At 49.0% G+C, this 17797-nt stretch overlaps 1 protein-coding gene across 1 annotated transcript in view; it reads right to left on the reverse strand.

Moving 5' to 3' along the window:
* The window catches only part of LONRF2 (LON peptidase N-terminal domain and ring finger 2), a 34766-nt gene extending 17286 nt beyond the window's left edge, over positions 1-17480 (reverse strand). The window contains exons 1-2 of the mRNA XM_015850501.1: positions 16718-17480; positions 1923-2041 (exon numbers count right to left, since the gene is read on the reverse strand). Of these exons, the coding sequence (XP_015705987.1) occupies positions 1923-2041; positions 16718-17465 (867 nt within the window). The 5' untranslated portion in view covers positions 17466-17480. The remainder of the gene's footprint in view (positions 1-1922; positions 2042-16717) is intronic.
* Positions 17481-17797: the final 317 nt, after the last annotated feature.

Consider the following 17797-nt stretch of genomic DNA (forward strand, 5'->3'; position numbering starts at 1 on the left):
ACCCAATACAAGGACTGAGCAGGTAAATTTGACTACTTCTCAAAACACAGAAAAGAGCAGCCTGTTTATCCCAGCAAGCAGAAAGCACATTTCCCAATAGGAGATTGAGTCCAAGGAGCGTGCAAGAGCTTGATATGGTCCCCAAGCAATGACTTTCAGCTTCTGAGAACCAGGATGCAGTTAGCATGCTGGAGACATTTCACATCAAGATCTGCATGCTTTTTTTTTCTAAATATGATAAGAGGAGAGGTACTGCAGAGTCCTGACCCCTTTTCATTTTGATGCTTGCACGGCCTCTCTAAACACTTTTTTTCCAGAGCTCCTAACCATCCTGACACTGCAGAAAAGTTTGCTCCGCTGCCCTGGAAAAGCTACAAGGTAGTTCGGTGTCTTCCAGTTTTCCAAATACAAGACTAATTTCCTCATCCACACTGCAAATGGAGGGCTGGTCTGGGCTGTCTGTGGAAGAAGCATCTAAAGATTCAACACCAAAAATCATGCCTGTGAAGAACAGATCTTACAAGACTACCACTGTCGCCTTCGCTTTGCCACTGGATGAAACAATGCAAGATGCAAAACAAAGCAGAATTCCTGAATAATGCTAATTCTGGATCGCCAAAACTTCTGTGGAAATTCTGACATACACAAGCAAAATGTATCTGTGATACTGCTGGTATGCCGTGATGACAACTTTCATTTTCAATTAGCATTCTTCAGAGATGCGATTAACAAAATCTTTATCCGCCTACGACTGACACACATCACATTTCCATGGATGCAAGGCAAACAAAAAAGACGCTCCAAGAAAACATTTGAATGTGCTTAATTCATTTGTCTCCCTTTGCATATAAAACACAATGGACACTGCTCAAGATGAATTCCTGCCTTGACTAGAAAGTGAACCTAAATAGAAAGTCAAATTTTAAAGAGCAGAATTGAAGGTGGGGGTAAGATTATGATCTGCTTTCAAACAGAAAAGGTTTTAATGCGTGACAAGACAGATACCTTTGGGAGATGAGTATCCAACTTACCAGAAGCTATATGTATCAGATGGTACCTCTGTGCTCATCCCACCTAGCTCAAACAGAGACCAAGATGCAGCTTCTGTGCTAAGGCTTGCCACACCAATGGGTTTATGCAACACCTCAGCCTTCTTCATAAGGCCAAAGAGTTGCCAAGGTCTTCCTACAACCCTGCCTACAACCCATGACACCCTGTCTTTCAGTCTGGAGGCTTGATCTGGTCAAAGCCATGCTGCAGTTCTGCTAGTGACAGGTGAGGGATAGAGGTCCTAGGCAGGGTGAGCCGTGGGGACACCTAGCCTGCCTTCAGGCATCAACTGTGGGCACCACATGCTTCCTCCCCTTTCTACCTTAACACTGTTTCTGACACTTGCTTCCAACTGCCCACTACTAGTGCTTCCAAGAACCTCATTTGTTAGGAAAAAAAATCCCGCCCCAGCATGAATCACTACATCACACAGGCAGGAATCTGATGTATGAACTCAGTATTGAGGGAAAAATAAAAAGAGTAAAACCTGAAATACTGTCTGGGATACTCCTCAGAAAGACACTGTTGCCAGGAGGCTGGCAAAGCCACTCACTGCCAGAGCACACCATCCCAAACGGAAAAGCAATCCCATGCCACTGATGACTTCTGAATGTGATTCTGATCCAAGCTACTGCACAAGCTCTAACAGATCAATAGGCACCAGCACAAACGTAATCACATCACTGAATGCCCACTGCAGAAATCCCGCGCTAAGGACCTTCCAGACTTGTCCTGCGAAGAAATTAGCTTCCAGTCTATGTTTCCAGTCCTGATAACACCACAATGTTCTCCCAGCAATGACTTCACCAGTGCCATTTAGCCCCCCAGAGAAGTCCTGAGAACAAGCAGTTTGCAGCATGCAAGCACCATACCGCAGGCCAGTGGGGTTTGCTTCGGCAGAGGATGTCCGCATCATGGAGAGCTTGCTGGTAGTTTTTCATTGATGTACAGAGCTCTGCTCGCTGTGCTATCAGTGAACACTTGCAAGAAGCTGGAAGACAAAAAGGTTGGAAGAAAGTTAAAAGAAGCAGTAGCGTGTTAAGCGCAGTAACCTGATTTCAAATAGAGGAACCTAAAAAGCACAGCTGCATAATCATTACTTTTTCACTTTTACGTAATGGAATAAAAGGTAATTCTTCCCTTCCTTCCTGAAATATATTCCTCTCAGTCCGTAAGCAATCTCTGCATTCTATCTCACAAGAGTGATTCCATATTCACGTATGGGATGTCACCTGCTCTTTCTGTCATGTAGCTTACACAACACTTAAGCTAAGGGATAAAAAAGAAATGCACTAAGCTTTTTCTCCCTCTACTGTAGTTTCAGTTGAAAGAAAATACTACGTGCAGAAAGCATTGCAAAGAACTTCAGTTACAGAACATCCCAGAAGCCACTCATTAAACAAAATGCATGCAGTCTTCAAATGATGTCCACTTGCCATCCTCACAGCAGGCAAACCTCCAGCAAGCGCACATCACTGCCTTAGCAGCCATTCTTTCATGACTTGTTTTCAGATTGCACGGATCTCAAGTCCTATCCTATGTTCTAACATGTTTTAAGGTGGAAATCTAGCTTGAGTATAAAATTTCAGGGAATTATAGATTCAGGGAGCACTAAAGTGGCTCCGCATTCAGCCTGCCCACCAGCATGGCCATGCCTTTCCTACAGTGCTGCAGCCTAACCAGTCTGCCCAGCCTGTCCTGCTGCACAGGGTTATTTTGTCCTAGATGTATTTGCCTTAGCTAAAGCACGCAAGACTTGCCAGCCCATGCCTCAGATTGGCAGTCCTGCAACCATTCCTTCCCCCTCCAAGTTTGATGACACGCAAACCTGCCAACAGCACACTCCATTCGCTCATCAAGATTGTTCGGAAGATATTAAACTGCACCAAACCCATTAGCAGCACCTCAGCAATGCTGCCGGCATCCCTACACCTCACACAGCCCTGGAGTGAGGAACTGGCACCTAGTGACCAGCAGCCCAACCAGCTCCCACCTACCCCTAACAACCTGTGTTCCTCAGTAAGAACACATTCGCCACATGAAGCTTGGGCATATATGCAAGTTGAGTATGGACAGAGAATAAGCATGCAAGTGGTACAGGTGCTACAGCTAATGAGATTCAAGCACCAAACAGAGGGATGGCCCAACTGTATCCCCTCCCTGCCCTGGAGCTGACACCAGCTCTAATGCAGCAAAGCAGGTCCGCGTGGTTGCACAGCAAACCAGACCAAGAAATTAATTGACTGAAAGCTAACACAGTGAAAACAAATAAATATAAAGGTTTAAGAGGATCACTTTCCCCTCAACTGGTTCACTGTACAGCTTCACAAATGTGGATGCCAGGATGAGGGATGAGAAAGAAAGAAGCAGTGAGGACTGATGCCTTTTTTAGCTGAAGCATGGACCGATGCCAGATTTACTAATTGCAGAATGATACAATGCAGCTGATGCTGCCTCACTGGGCCTGGACAGTGAAGGCTGCAGACTACACCTAAAACATGGAGCTCTACAAAAGCTCGTTTACACATTTGCTGGCTGTGGGTTTTCTCCTTTCAGTATTACACATGCAGACTGCTGCAGTGATCCATACTACTAGGGAATAACTTAAGAAGACTGCAAATTAAATTGAAAACAATTAACCTCATGCCCTTGGAAGCAAGCTCTTTATTTTCTTCCTTTCCAAAGACGATCAAATACAAGATTATTCAATTTTGTTATCTCTTAATAATCTTCCGACTGTATTAAACCCACATGTAAACTCTTCCTATATTTCTATCACCATATCTGCTGCATGTTTCTTCTGCAAATATTGACAGGGGTAGGCACCGTGTTGGGTGGGGTACTTTTTGGCACCAAGAAGGGAAAGGAAGCAGTGCAAGCTTATTGGGCAGGCAAGCCAGCTTCCTGCTTCTGTTCACTAGTGCACCACTGACATTTCAGCCACACTAATGTTTCCTTATGTTTTTCAGCAGACAATTCAAGAGTGGTTCACGCATTCAACAGACTCAGGGAACAGCTTAGTCGGTTCATTTTTGGGATGGTCTCAACTGCAGAAGTCTTTGTTTTAATCAAAAACGTCACACAGAATACAACTGTGTTGCAAGGGCTGCAAATCTTCCCAAAGCAAAGCCCACAGGCTCTCATAACATGAAGGGAAAATAAGCTTCTGAAAATAACTTAAGCTACACCAAAAGAAGCTACATCTAGACAGGGGTCAGGGTGCTGGGGCCTGTCCTCTTCAATACCCTTATTGATGACGTGGATGAGGGCACGGAGTGCACCCGCAGTAAGTTTGCAAATGACACCAAGTTGGCTGGAAGTGTTGATCTGTCTGGGGGTAGCAAGGCCCTACAGAGGGATGTGGATAGGCTGGATAGCTGGGCTGAAACCAATGGGATGAGGTTCAACAAAACCAAAAGCCAGGTCCTGCACTTTGGCCACAACAACCCCAGGCGACACTACAGGCTTGGGACAGAGTGGCTGGAAGACTGCATAGAGGAAATGGACCTGGGGGTATTGATTGATGCTGGGCTGAACATGAGTTAGCAGTGTGCCCAGGTGGCCAAGAAGGCCAATGGCATCCTGGCTTGCATCAGAAACAGTGTTGCCAGCAGGAACAGGACAAAGATTGTCCCCCTGGACTCGGCTCTGGTGAGGCCGCACGTCAAGTACTGCATCCAGTTTTGGGCCCCTTACTGCAAAAAAGACATGGAAGCCCTGGAACACGTTCAATGGAGGGCAACAAAGCTGGTGAAGCATCTGAAGCACAGGCCTTATTGAGGAGAGGCTGATTGTTCAGTCTGGAGAAAAGGAGGCTTAGGGTTGATTTTATCGTGCTATACAACTACCTGAAGGGAGGTCATAGTGAGCTGGGGGTCAGCCTCTTCTCTCGTGTAACTGGTGACAGGACTAGAGGGAATGGCTTCAAGCTGTGCCAGGGGAGGTTCAGGCTGGACATTAGGAAATACTGCTTCTCTGAAAGAGTGGTCAGGCTGCCCAGGGAGGTGGTGGAGTCACCAACCCTGGAGGTGTTCAAGGAACGTCTGGAAGTTGTGTTGAGGGATGTGGTTTAGTAAGAACCATCAGTGATGTTTGGACTGGGTGACCCTGTAGGTCTTTTCCAACCTTGGTGATTCTATCACTTCACCAAGTTCCTCTGTTCACTGAGTCTCAATTAGAAAGTAAAAGGTGTGGTCCATTTTAACTAAACATTCCTAGCCAGTTATTCATTAACTGAGGAAGAGAAAGGGAGCAGGGGGGAAACAAGCTTCCAGCTTTGCTCAAGAGAACAGTATTTATGAGAATACAGAGTAACAGGTTTTCTGCAGTGAGATCAGGCGGTCAGACAGGGCTCGGTAGCTGGAGTGCTGCCCAGCCTCCTCCATTCAAGTTCACCTCCATTTAGTGGTGAGGCCACCAGCACGTCCCACTGTCAGCATAGGCCGGGGCCAGCCTGCGGGCAGCTGCACCTGAGCAGCGTGGAGAGGGAGCAGGGCTGGTGGCTGAGCTCTGCTGCACGTCTTAGAAACCACGAGCTAACAGATACCAGCGCCACGTGAAGGGCGCTGCAGGCCAGAACAAACAGCTACACAAAGCCACCCTAAAAACAATCCTAGGCTACGTGACTTCCCAGGGTTAGATGGACTGAGGCATCCTATAGCTGATCAGTGAAACCAGCACCGGGAAGTGCAGTGTCTGGCAGCTGGTCAAGGTAGCTGCATGTAGCTATGGAAGGAAAAGTACCCAGGTATAGCGTTATTAAAGACACTGATCCTGTAAGTATTGTTGAGTTGTTCCACCCCCTCATATGTCATGTGGGGAAAAAAACAATAAGCACATGAGGTGGATGGAGAGGGCTTGAGGACATACACATATCAGGAACGCGGCTAGGTGCTGACATACTACAAGAAGCGTCAAGTTTATTTAAAACAAAACCACAAAGTCACACAATAACCAGTGGTTTGCTTTAACATAACGCACCCATTCTTCCTTATTGAGTTTAAGAATAAAAGCTTTCTTCTATGAAATGACTTGGTATCTCGGGCCAAATTAAAGCAGAAGAGCATAGACAATGTTACTGTTTTTACAATACCAACAGATGGCATTTCCTGAATCAAAATCTTCTGGGAGCCTGCAGCTGCACTGCAAAATTTATGTTCTTGTCAGCATCGCGGATCCACCACTGAGCCTCCCAGGATCTGCGGCTCCGGGCAGTCGGGACACAGATTTCCTGGGAGCCACAGGTCATGGGAACCTTTGCACATGGCATCCTCCTTCCCAGCCTTCACCCCACAGCACGAGATGATGTCTGAGCATTGCGCAACATGAAAGGGCTCGGCAGCTCCGCGCATCCTGGATCCTCTCTGGGACAGCCAAGTATCATCAACAGAGAGTGCTTGCTAGCTTGTTCAAACTGATGCAATAGCTGGCTCAGGTTTTCCAGAAACATTAGCTTACTACCCCCTCCTAGTAAATTTAACCTCAACTTTGCTCACTTCACCTTTATGCTCATTCACAGAATCACAGAATGACCCGGGTTGGAAGGGACCTCAAGGATCATGTAGTTCCAACCCCCCTGCCTGGCAGGGCCACCAAACATACACATTTACTACATCAGGTTGCCCAGGGCCCCGTCCAACCTGGTCTTGAACACCTCCAAGGACGGGGCATCCACAACCTCCCTGGGCAGCCTGTTCCAGGGCCCAACCACTCTCCTAGTGAAGAACTTCCCCCTAACATCCAACCTAAATCTTCCCTCTTTTAACTTAAAACCATTTCCCCATGTCCTGCTATTGTCAGCCCTTTTGAAGAGTTTACTCCCCTCCTGGGAGTAAGTTCCCTTCAAGTATTGAAAGGCTGCAATGAGGTCACCCCGCAGCCTTCTCTTCTCCAGGCTGAACAAACCCAACTCTCTCAGCCTGTCCTCATAGGGGAGGTGCTCCAGCCCCCTGATCATCTTTGTGGCCCTCCTCTGGACCCTTTCCAAAATCATTCATTAGATCGGACTTTCACTTATGTAGAAGCTAACACCCAAATTACTTAGCCAGACAGGCCCAAGCCTTCACACTTTAAAGATACTGTATGGTTAGATGTAGGAGGCTGACAGCAAAGGAACATGGCTCCACCAAACCTCCCTGTGCTAGTAGGAAGATGAGTGCAATTTAAGACTCTTCTAAACAGGACATGGATGACACTGTGGAGAGTGGTTAGGCCCTGGAACAGGCTGCCCAGGGAGGTTGTGGATGCCCTGTCCTTGGAGGTGTTCAAGACCAGGTTGGACGGGGCCCTGGGCAACCTGATCTAGTAAAGGTGTATGTTTGGTGGCCCTGCCAGGCAGGGGGGTTGGAACTACATGATCCTTGAGGTCCCTTCCAACCTGGGTCATTCTGTGACACTAAGAGTTTCTCTGCACTTAACTACTCCAGAGATCTCTTCCAGGAATTGAGCACTGAAAGAACCAGCTGGAAGTTGCTACAGCTCCTTAATCCTTCTTATCTGACATTTCTTCCTAGAAGAGCACGTTTTATTCCAGTCTACTCCAGTCCAAAAAGCATTTCATAAATGCATATTTGAAACAGTGTCATAACAAAAACACCTCTGAGTGCTCCTCGCAGGAGTCAATCCACACAGGATTCTAGGGAAGAAGCCTTCCCATGTTTTAATGAAGCTTCCACCACTGCAGAGAGCAAGAAATCTGGCTTCCTTTGCTGTGCTCTGCATTCAGCCCTTGTGGTCTGGTTGGGAAACAGGGGCAGAAGTGTGCTTGATAATTAGAAAAAGCAGTAAAGACAGACAGCAAAGCAAATAAAACTTCCATCTACAGCAAAGACTGGAACCAGGAGCTGGACTTGATGGATCCTGTGGGTCCCTTCCAGTTCTCTTATATTCTGTAGTACTTGGCTCTATGTTTTGTTTGTTTGTTTTAAATCATTATTAAAGAAAAACGTAAACCCATAATAGAATAATTATTCAAAGTTCCTGTGCATCCAGAACACATCTCGGTAGCATCAGCTGAAGCAAACCCAAGACCTTCCCAGCCCTGAACTCATCTCCATAGCCAAGATTATACAACTCAGCAAAGTAAGCCTAATCCCTTTCATAAGCCTACTGCTGTGCAGAAGCAGCACGCTGCTTTACAGTACAACTGTTACACAAGCACCTAGTTCCACTACACAAGCAATGCTGCCAGACATTGCAGCAAATGAAGTTACAAGCTGCAGCAAAAGCCTGCCTCAAGAAGCAAGGGCATGGGTACCACCACACTCCTGCACTCACATACATAACCTCCTACTACAAGCTCTGTCTACAATACAGCTTTTTTCCCCTCTTTAACCCTTCATACGGATATGAAGTATTCGCTTTCACAGACGTAAGGCAAATGACTGACCCTATTTGAGAACGCAACCGTGTACATTACACATTTCTTAAAGCCATCCCAAACCAAAGTCTCTCTTCAGCCACAAAGAAGACTAGAAAACAATTTATGAGGGAGTGTCTTTGGGAACTGGAGCTGTTTGGTCTGGAGAAAAGGAGGCTGAGGGGAGGCCACATCACTTGCTATAAGCATCTGGAAGGAAACTGTAATGAGATGTGGTCTCCAACAGACAGTATGTAGGATGTGATCCCAAGTTGTGCCAAGCGAGGTTTAGATTGGATATCAGGGAGAAGTGATTAGACACTGGAATGGTCTACCCAGAGAGACAGCAGAGTCTCCTTCCCTGCATGGACTGAAAAGAGATGTGGGCATGGCACTAAGGGACATGGTTTAGTGAAGGGACTCAAGCTCAGGGTGAAGGCTGAACTTGGCAATCTTGAAGGCCTTTTCCAATCTAGATGGTTCTGAAACTATACCACAACTGGTGTGTCCAAGTTATAGCCACTACTTCACAAGTGGCACTGAAGTTACAGCTCTGTTCCCTTGCCTTTCCTCCTAAAAACACAAGAAGGTGGAACCATTCACTTCCTTGTCCTGGAGCATACTTAGCTAGATACTTTCTGGTCCAGGTGCCTTGTTTCTTCAGTTGAAGTGATAAATACAACACAGCTGACACATCAGCTGGGCTATTAAGTACATATAATATCCAGACAAGTTAAGTCTCCCTGGGCTTTGGTTCTTTGCCTCTTGCTGTTTAGAACACCCTCTGAAGAGGGTTCAGACTTAAAAACATAGATTTTTCTGTATGTTTGACAAAACACTCTGGATTCCCAGTGGTTTTATTTTGGGCTCAGTGAGTAATTCCTCAACTAGGAAGCTCTGCATATTATTTAAAGCTGGACTGTCATCATCACTATGCACAGTTAATCACTCCTCCCTTGATTACTCAAGGGAAACTCTGTAAGAGGAAGTGTATTCTGCTTAGAAGAAGAGCTGCCATAATGAGGGTACAGTTAACTTTGCACTGTGTCTTCCAAACTGTACCTCCAACCTAATGAGGCAGAGGCAAGTCAGACCAATTACATTACCCTACGGCTTAGTTTGCACTCCCACAATTGTAAGCCAATGAGAACCTTGTGTACAAACCAACTACGTGGTGAATTTCATGGTACAGCACAAGTCCTTAATTCAAGACTGTTCAGAGTATGGCTAAATGTAATGTATTAGATTACCCACACCTCCTAACAAAATCCTGTCTTCCCACATCCTTTCTTAGAGAGGACAGTAGACTCAGTTAGAACCAAGGTACTCGCTCCAAGAGCAGGCAATACTTTAATCTGCTAATGTTTTGTTTTTTAAAACACAACAAGCAAAGCCAACACAAACCAAACCCAAGAGGTCAAACTCATGATTAATCTTCAGAAGACTCAAGTAGATGTTCAGATGCCCCATACAAATGGGCAGCTGAGATGCATGCGAGTCAGCGATTACAAAGAGATTCTAAGATCACAGAAACCAATATCAATTTACAGTAAGCCATGCTACCATAATACAGCCTCACAAGTGATTAACTAGTTGCCTTTTTTTTGTCACAATCAGTACATAAACTACATTTCTAGTAGTTGCTTTTGAACTTCTATAGCCTTCTTTTTCCAGTTTATTTCCACTTTATTTATTATAGGATTTCTGACTCTCCACATACTGCAAAAAGGACCTTCTTGTTTCTTAGTTACTACCCCGCTGCTTTTGTCCTGAAATACATCAGATCACGTAACATATTTGTATAAGAGGAGTGGTAAAATAACCCGCTCGTCTTCAGATTAAGAAGAATAATCCTAGTGAGCAAACTATGTCTACACACAAGAAAATCTGAAGGATTCTGTAAATAGTTCAGTTGCTTATAGGAAATTACATCTAGATGATTCAGGGAACAGGAGAGGATTAACTATCCCTGGAGGTGCTCAAGGCCAGGTTAGATGGGGACCTGGGCAACCCGGCCTAGTGCCAGATCTGGAGGTTGGCAGCCCTGCCTGTGGTAGAGGGGGTTGGAGCTTCGTGATCCTTGGGGTGCCTTCTAACCCAAACCACTTGGTGATTCTGTAAAGATCAACCCCTGGTCATCACCACAGATATGTCCATGCCCACAATGCACAGGACTCACGTGGTCCCTGACCTTGCAGCCCTGCAAAGCCTTCAGCAGGCCCTCCCAAACTGACAAAAACCATCAGATTAAGCAATAAGATTTGAGCTTAAAGCAGTCAGCTCTTCAAAAATCAGGAGCAATATGAGCTCCTTCTTCAAAGTACTTTGCGCATTTGCAGAAGCAGTAAATACTTCATGCATGACACAGTTTTTTTTCAAGCACTACCTCAGTATTAAAGAAGTGTGTGCGGGGTAGTCTGCAAAACATCTGAAGTTTAAAATAACATTCAGTGTACACAGTTTCAAGGTAATCTCTATTTCCATTTTTACATAACTTCGTGCCAATGTAAAACAGAAAAAAACAGGTTTGGGAGGCATATTTAATTTAGGCAGATTTCAAGAGGTGCTATTACAGAGAGATGGGAAAGTTCCTTTTTTAGCGCTTCTCTAAGAAGAAAGCAGCCGCTATTTTTTGCAGCATGTAATTTCAGAAAGAATACCTCTCATTCCCCATTTACAAATCATACTTCTCTAGCTACAAAATTAAATACTTTTTTGATGTATTATTAAAATGACTGAATCATTTGCCATTCCGACTGTCATGACAGTCATCTACCAGCTTTTCTCCACCCTTTGTTTTTGGGTCTTTTCTTTAATGATTAGTACAAAGTCAAGAGACTATTCTTTGCTATTGAAGTGTTCCCAAGACACACTGTGAGGAAGGAAGATTCGGTCAATCTCTTTTTTTAAACCAAATGAGAAAGACAGATGACCTAATCTCTGATAGCAGCCTTCTAGAAATAGCGCATCAACAAGAAAAGACCATTAAAGTGCACTAATGCATGTAACTCACATGCAGCAGCTATGGATGATATCTTTGAACAACACCTCATCGATGCAAGCAAATCACTAAGAAGCACAAGTCCTAAGAAAACAGCAACAATAAAACCCACATCCTATAACATCAGTCATCTTTATAGAACATTTAAGCACAGCTTCCCCATGCAGACACACAGGGGACTCTGCAGCTCTCTGCTTCTTCTGACCTTGACCGAGGTGGCTGATCTCTCACCCTCCACTCCTATGGTGTGATAGCAACAGGAAGCTGACCAAGAATTGTCATTAGCTTTCTTCCTCATATCTAAACAACGAACTTGGATGCAGGATTATAAGTATCACAGAATCACAGAATTGTAGGGGTTGGAAGGGACCTCTAGAGATCATCAAGTCCAACCCCCCTGCCAAAGCAGGCTCCCTACACCACGTCACACAGGTTTAGGGGGCGGTATCCAGGCAGTCTTGAATTAGTCTCCAGAGAAGGGAGCACTCGCACCCACCTCCCTGGCGCAGCCTGTTCAGTAAATAGCCTAGCAAATCACTTGCAGGATCATTTGCCCACTAAGCCTTTCTTTGACTCTCACTACTACAGGCATTCAACCAGACACCAGGAATGTTCCGGTGGAAGTTCATTCACACTGTGCTCCTCAGGAAAGCAACAGTCCCACACAACTTAGCTTTTCCTGGCAGGAAAATCCATGGCAGCTGTTTTGGAATCAACTTCTACTGAGACATCTACCGAAAATAAAAGGAAGTTGTATGGAAGGCTCAACCAAAGAACAGCAAGACACTTCTTTTTCTACTACACGAATTCTACCCCGCCCGCCCCCCCCCCCTCCCCCCCATCCTATTTAACAGCAATTGATGTTAAGTCACACTCAGCCTACAAAATCAGACAAAAATTGCTAGCATCTCCTTCGCAGCTGGGAAATGGGCAGCTCACACTTGCCCCACACTCTGGAACAGATGAGCTGTTCTTCAGCAAGCTAAGTTTGGGCTCCAAAATCTGCATATTGTTAACAGATTTAAGCTTGAAAGCCAGTGTCAGTGAAAATGCAGATGTTCATCCTCGGTACTGATGTAAAACTGTGAGAAGGGGGAAGGGTAAGGAGCGTAACAGAACTGAATTCATATGCAAAAACACTGACATGAACAAACATAATAGGGGAGATGCAATGGGACAAGAGGAGGCTGAGGGGAGGCCTGATGGCGGCTGCAGCTCCTCACAGGGAGCGGAGGGGCAGCACTGAGCTCTGCTCTGTGTGACAGCGACAGGGCCCGAGGGAACGGCATGGAGCTGTTGGGGAGGGGCAGCTGGGGGTCAGGGACAGGGTCTGCACCACAGGGCGGTGGGCACAGCCCTGAGTGCTGGAGTTCAAGGAGCGTTTGGACACCACTCTCAGACACAGGGTTTGGATTTTGGGTGGTAATTTGAGGAGCTGGGAGATGGACAGTTGTTGGTGTGGGTCCTTTCCAACTTGGGATACCCTATCATTGTGATTCCAAGATAGCCAAGACTGCTTGCACCCTTGATGCTCTGTGCAGGCAGAGAGGACACAGTGCAGAACATGATCCACACTGTACTAGAGAAAGCAGTGCACAAGGTAGAGGTTCGGGACCTAGCACTCAGCAACTGTCCTAGAAGGCTATAGCTGCTGGAGAACAGGCACATCTTGCCTGATATGCTGTCCTCAATAGTCCCTTTATGCCACTCTTCCACTGCCTCCCAGCTCGCTATTCCCCCCTGTAATTGAATTCTTATTAAGGGAAAATTCATTGGGCGCCAAATAAGTTTCCATGAATGGCTTTACCACAAAACAAATTACTGCTGAGTGGCTGCATTAAGTTCTCTTTTGGATTGGGCCAATTTCTGGTCAACCACCACTGAGATGAAAAGAAGGGAAAAGAAACCTCTCTCCACTGAGGTTCCACTGCTCCTAATGCCACCCCATCTCTCACAGGGCCAGCATGCTAGTTTCCACCTTAGAGATGGAACTGGCAGCACAGGGCACCCATGGCAGCACTCCTCCCAGCAATCCACCTCCAACATTATTGGTAGACTCCATCTGCACTTACCTTCTCCTCTCTTTTGGCCCTTTATCCACTGGAAACGGAGATATGTGGGCAAAGCGAACCTCTCTACGTGCTTGGGAAGAAAAAGCCCCCTTGTATCCATACTAATCCATCCTTAACTCCACCATGGTCCTCAGCCTCAGCAATCTCCTATAGGCTTATTCTGAGCCCCTTGAGGGGGATAAAAATAAAGAAGCTGGGCAATCTGAATGGATATGTGCATCAGCAATCCCCTAGAAGAAACCTAGTTCTGCTGAAGCTAGTGCAGGAGGCAGCCACACACTCTGAGAAGGCGTTTGTAGGCTTATTTACAGGAAAGGCATGGGATGCTAATAGGCTGCCTCAGTAGAAAAAAAGGCACAGAGGATCGGCAGCTGAAGGAATGAGTCACCAGTACCCAAATCCCCTTATGGTCTCTGTGTTTATTTGCTTACTAGCACGCTCTCACCCTGAGAAGAGCATAGTCTCCTTCAGATCCATGCTGAATCTAATTTTAATGCCAGCAGCCTACAGCACTAAATGTGCAATGAGCTCCCGTTCCCAGTCTGTCTGAGACAGGCTGTTTTTTGATAAATACTGCTCCCCAAGAATGAACAGTGTTGCCATGTCCCTCTCCTAGTGTGATGCAGTCTTCAGCCATACAGAGCTAGGCACCTTACCTGGGGAAAGCCTTTCTTATTATCTTCCCTGTTAAGGGACAGCCACCTGCTACCTCCGTAATTACAATTCACTCTCAGGAAGGACAAGAACAAAATAAAACCTATACATTCAAAAGAACACCCACAAAATACCTGTTCATTTATCACTGAAATCCAGCCATCCTCATTCTCTAAGCACGCACACACCTTTACTGCTCCCACACAGTTTTGTACATGTCCACAAGACCAGCAAGAGAAGAGAATAAATTGAGGGGTGGTAGGGAGGGAAACCCACCTCTGTATCCCCACTCAGTGCACTTGGGGAGCAGCCAGAGTGCTGGGTATTGCCCAAATGGCAACATTGGATGTTGTGATGGCCGAGCAGCACAAAGCTTGGCACTGAGCGTGATCCAGATGGAAACAAATGCTTCCTTTCAAGTGGCCAGACACGTGCTTGCTTTGAAGAAACGGTAATTAGATACCTTGCAACAACAGAGTCCTATTCTAACGTCTGTGGCAGTGAAAGCAGCAGCCGCTTTGCATAAGCGGTGGAGGCGACCAAACTGTGGCCTTCTCAAGAGGGCCGAGAGGATCAAATCATAAAGCCAATGTTCTCATAAACAGTAACAGAACTCCCAGCAGAGTCCTTCAGAACAAAGACAGAAGCACTGCAAACCTAGGTAAGGACAGAAAGACAAACACAGCTGAGGTGAGGAGTTAAGACTAAGCGAGACTGATTAGTTCCACTGGATACAGCCACCACCTTGAAGGTGTGCAGGTTCTTTTCCTATCTGAAATGAAGAGCAGGTACTCCAAATCCTTCTGGGGAGAAGTACAGCACACTTGAAGCACCCCAAGGATCAAAGTGCAGATGGGATGACGAGAGGCCACAAGAAGACCCAACTGCTAAGAGAAAGCTCGCTTTAACGTTATAAATGTCACAACCCAGCCACCTGCTGCAGGGAAAGGGGAGTAAAATCTCACTGAGCTGCAGACCAGGAGGCCTGGAGTCTTCCTCATTGAAGGGTACATATAACCCACATGCCCTCCCGCCTCCATTCCTGTTTCTGAAAAGCCATGGAGATCCCCACTGCCACAACTCACAGCAGCAATGGAGGTAGAAGAGGCTTAAAACCCCCAGGGCTCTGATGGCAGCTTGGCCTAGGCGTAACCACAGCCTGAGGGGACATGAACGGAGTTCTGCAGCCTTGGGGGCGAGGAGGGGGGCTGCCCTTCATCAGAATGGATCTGCAAACAGGCAGTTACCGCTGGTGTTAGGGTTCTGGAAGCCAGCAAGACGCTGTTATTCTCACAGGGATAAGTCACGGTGACGGCATTACCTCAGGACCCTGAGGCACAAAGCCAGGGCTGGAGGACATGCTGCAGGGACAGGCACGCTGCATCCCCCTGGGTCACCATGCACAGAGCAGTATGGAGCATGCTGCTGCCACACCTCCCTCTCCTGCAGCCCCAGCTATTTTTTAGCATTATTATTATTATCTTTTTTAGAGGCTGCCTTGCTAAAAACTCCCTGTGACCTACATTGAGCCTCTCCCCTCCCTCCGCTTCACCTTCCTTCCCAAGCTCTCCGTCCTGCCCTACTTTAGCAGAGATTACTTCAGCTAAACCATGTAATAGTTTTACTGTGAGCACGGGCTGTGGAGGAGCCACGAGCAGCCGGACCAGCCGTGCAGCACGCAGCCCTCGGCTTCCCACTGCCAACCAAGAGCTGCAGCAAGGAAAAAGCCCGTGTCCAAGCATAGCAACGTGGTGTCCACCAGCACAGAACAAAGCCAAAAGCCTCAGCCCCTCGCTGAGACAACGGAAGGTGGGGGCGAGGGCCGAGGTTCCGCTCAAAGGAGGGAAGGAGCTCCTCCACCGAGGAGAAATGCCTCTTTCTTCACGTTTCACTCGTCTCGCCGAGATCTGCCCGTAGGATTTCGCCTCCGTAACGCCACGGTGGCTGGCTCTCCTCCCTCCCCCCACCAATGCAGACGTCTATGGCGGGGGGGCCGTGCAGGGATCCCAGCCCCGCGCCTACGCCCATACACCGTGTTACTACGAGGCTACAACCAATGCAGAGGACCCACCTCCTACAAGCAACCGAGGCTGCTCTCCCCCCTCCTCGGGGCCCTTCATTTAAACCCCCGCTCCTCCGAGAACGCCACGCACAAACAAAACCTAAGGAGGTGAAATTGTCTAAAGAGGTTACGTTCAAAACACGGGCCGATGCTCTCCACAAGTCACAGCGCTGATTTATCCTGACACGGCGTTAAGACAATAAAACCAACCCGAGCCTTCCCACCTATTTATTACCAGCCACCAGATCCGGGGCCACGCTCCGTGGGAGACGGTTCCCCCCACAAACACGAGAGGGGATTTTCTAGAAATGCTGCATAATGAGTCATCGACTGCAGGCGGCTCAACGCGAGACACCTTCCGAGCGGGGACCAAAATAACCTCGGCACAAAAATAGCAGCTCCCCGCCGGCCGACCGCGGGGAGGGCTCGTTCTCCAAACTTGCGGCCGGAACTCCTTCATGCTCCCGGCTCCCCCCACCCCTCCTCCCGCCGGGCTCCTCCATCCCCCGGCCGCCGCTCACCCATCTCCAGCGCCTGGTCGTACTTCTCCAGCGCTGCCGGCAGCTCCTGCCGCTCCCGCAGCTCGTCCCCTTCGGCTCGCAGCCTCCTCGCCCGGCTCTCGGAGCCGAACCACTTCTGCAGCAGGTTGCCCAGCACCACGTTGACCCGCGGCCGGGCTGCGGGAGGCTGAGGCTGAGGCTGGGCGGCGGAGGGCTCGGCGGGGCGGCGCGCCCGGTGGCAGCGGCCGCAGTCCCCGGGCTCGGCGCAGCGGCGGCAGTGGGTGTGCCCGCAGTGCAGGGTGACGGGCTCGCACAGCAGCCGGCGGCACAGCGGGCAGGCGAAGAGCTCCGGCGGCCGGCAGCAGGCCGGGTCCAACAGCGCTTCGCCCTCGGCTCCGCCGCCCGAGGAGCCGAGCGGCGGGGGCGGCAGGCGCAGCTCCTTGTCGCGGATGCTGAGCGCCAAGCTCTCGGCCAGCTCCCGCAGCTCCTCGGGCCGCAGCCGCGCCAGCCGCGCCGCCACGCCGTAGGCGTCCAGCGCCTCGGCCATGCGGCCGGCCCGAGCCAGCGCGTCGGCGCGCCGGAGGCACAGGCCCCGCTCGGGCTGCGGCAGCTCGGCCAGCTCCGAGCCGTAGATCTCGGCCGCCAGCTCGAAGTTGCCGCCGCGGAAGGCCTCCTCGGCCACCTGCAGCATCTCGGAGCACGGGCCGCCCGAACCGCTCCCGGCGCCGGCCCCGGCGGGCAGCGCGCAGGGCCCCGGGCCCAGCTCCATGCCGCGCGGCGCCGCCGGCCCCGGGCCGTCCTACTCCATGCCGGGCCCGCGGCGCCGCCGACTCCGGCTCCTTCCTGGGAGGGGACGGCGACGGGAAGGGAAAGGAAGGGAAGGCGGGACGGGGGCGGGACGCGCCGCGGCGGCGGGGGGCGGCTCCCGGGCGGCGGACGGCCGGAGGCGGGGGCGGCCCGGGCGGGCGGTGCTCCAGGTGACCGTTCGCTGCCGTCGGGCTCGGCCTCTTCCTTCCCTTTCCCGCTTATCCGGTGCTGCTTCGGCCTTACCCGCCGGCCCTCAAGCTCGAGCTGCTCTGCACGGGCTGGGCTCGTTGTAAC

This window comes from Coturnix japonica, chromosome 1 (genome assembly GCF_001577835.2).
Source record: "Coturnix japonica isolate 7356 chromosome 1, Coturnix japonica 2.1, whole genome shotgun sequence".
NCBI lineage: Eukaryota > Metazoa > Chordata > Aves > Galliformes > Phasianidae > Coturnix > Coturnix japonica.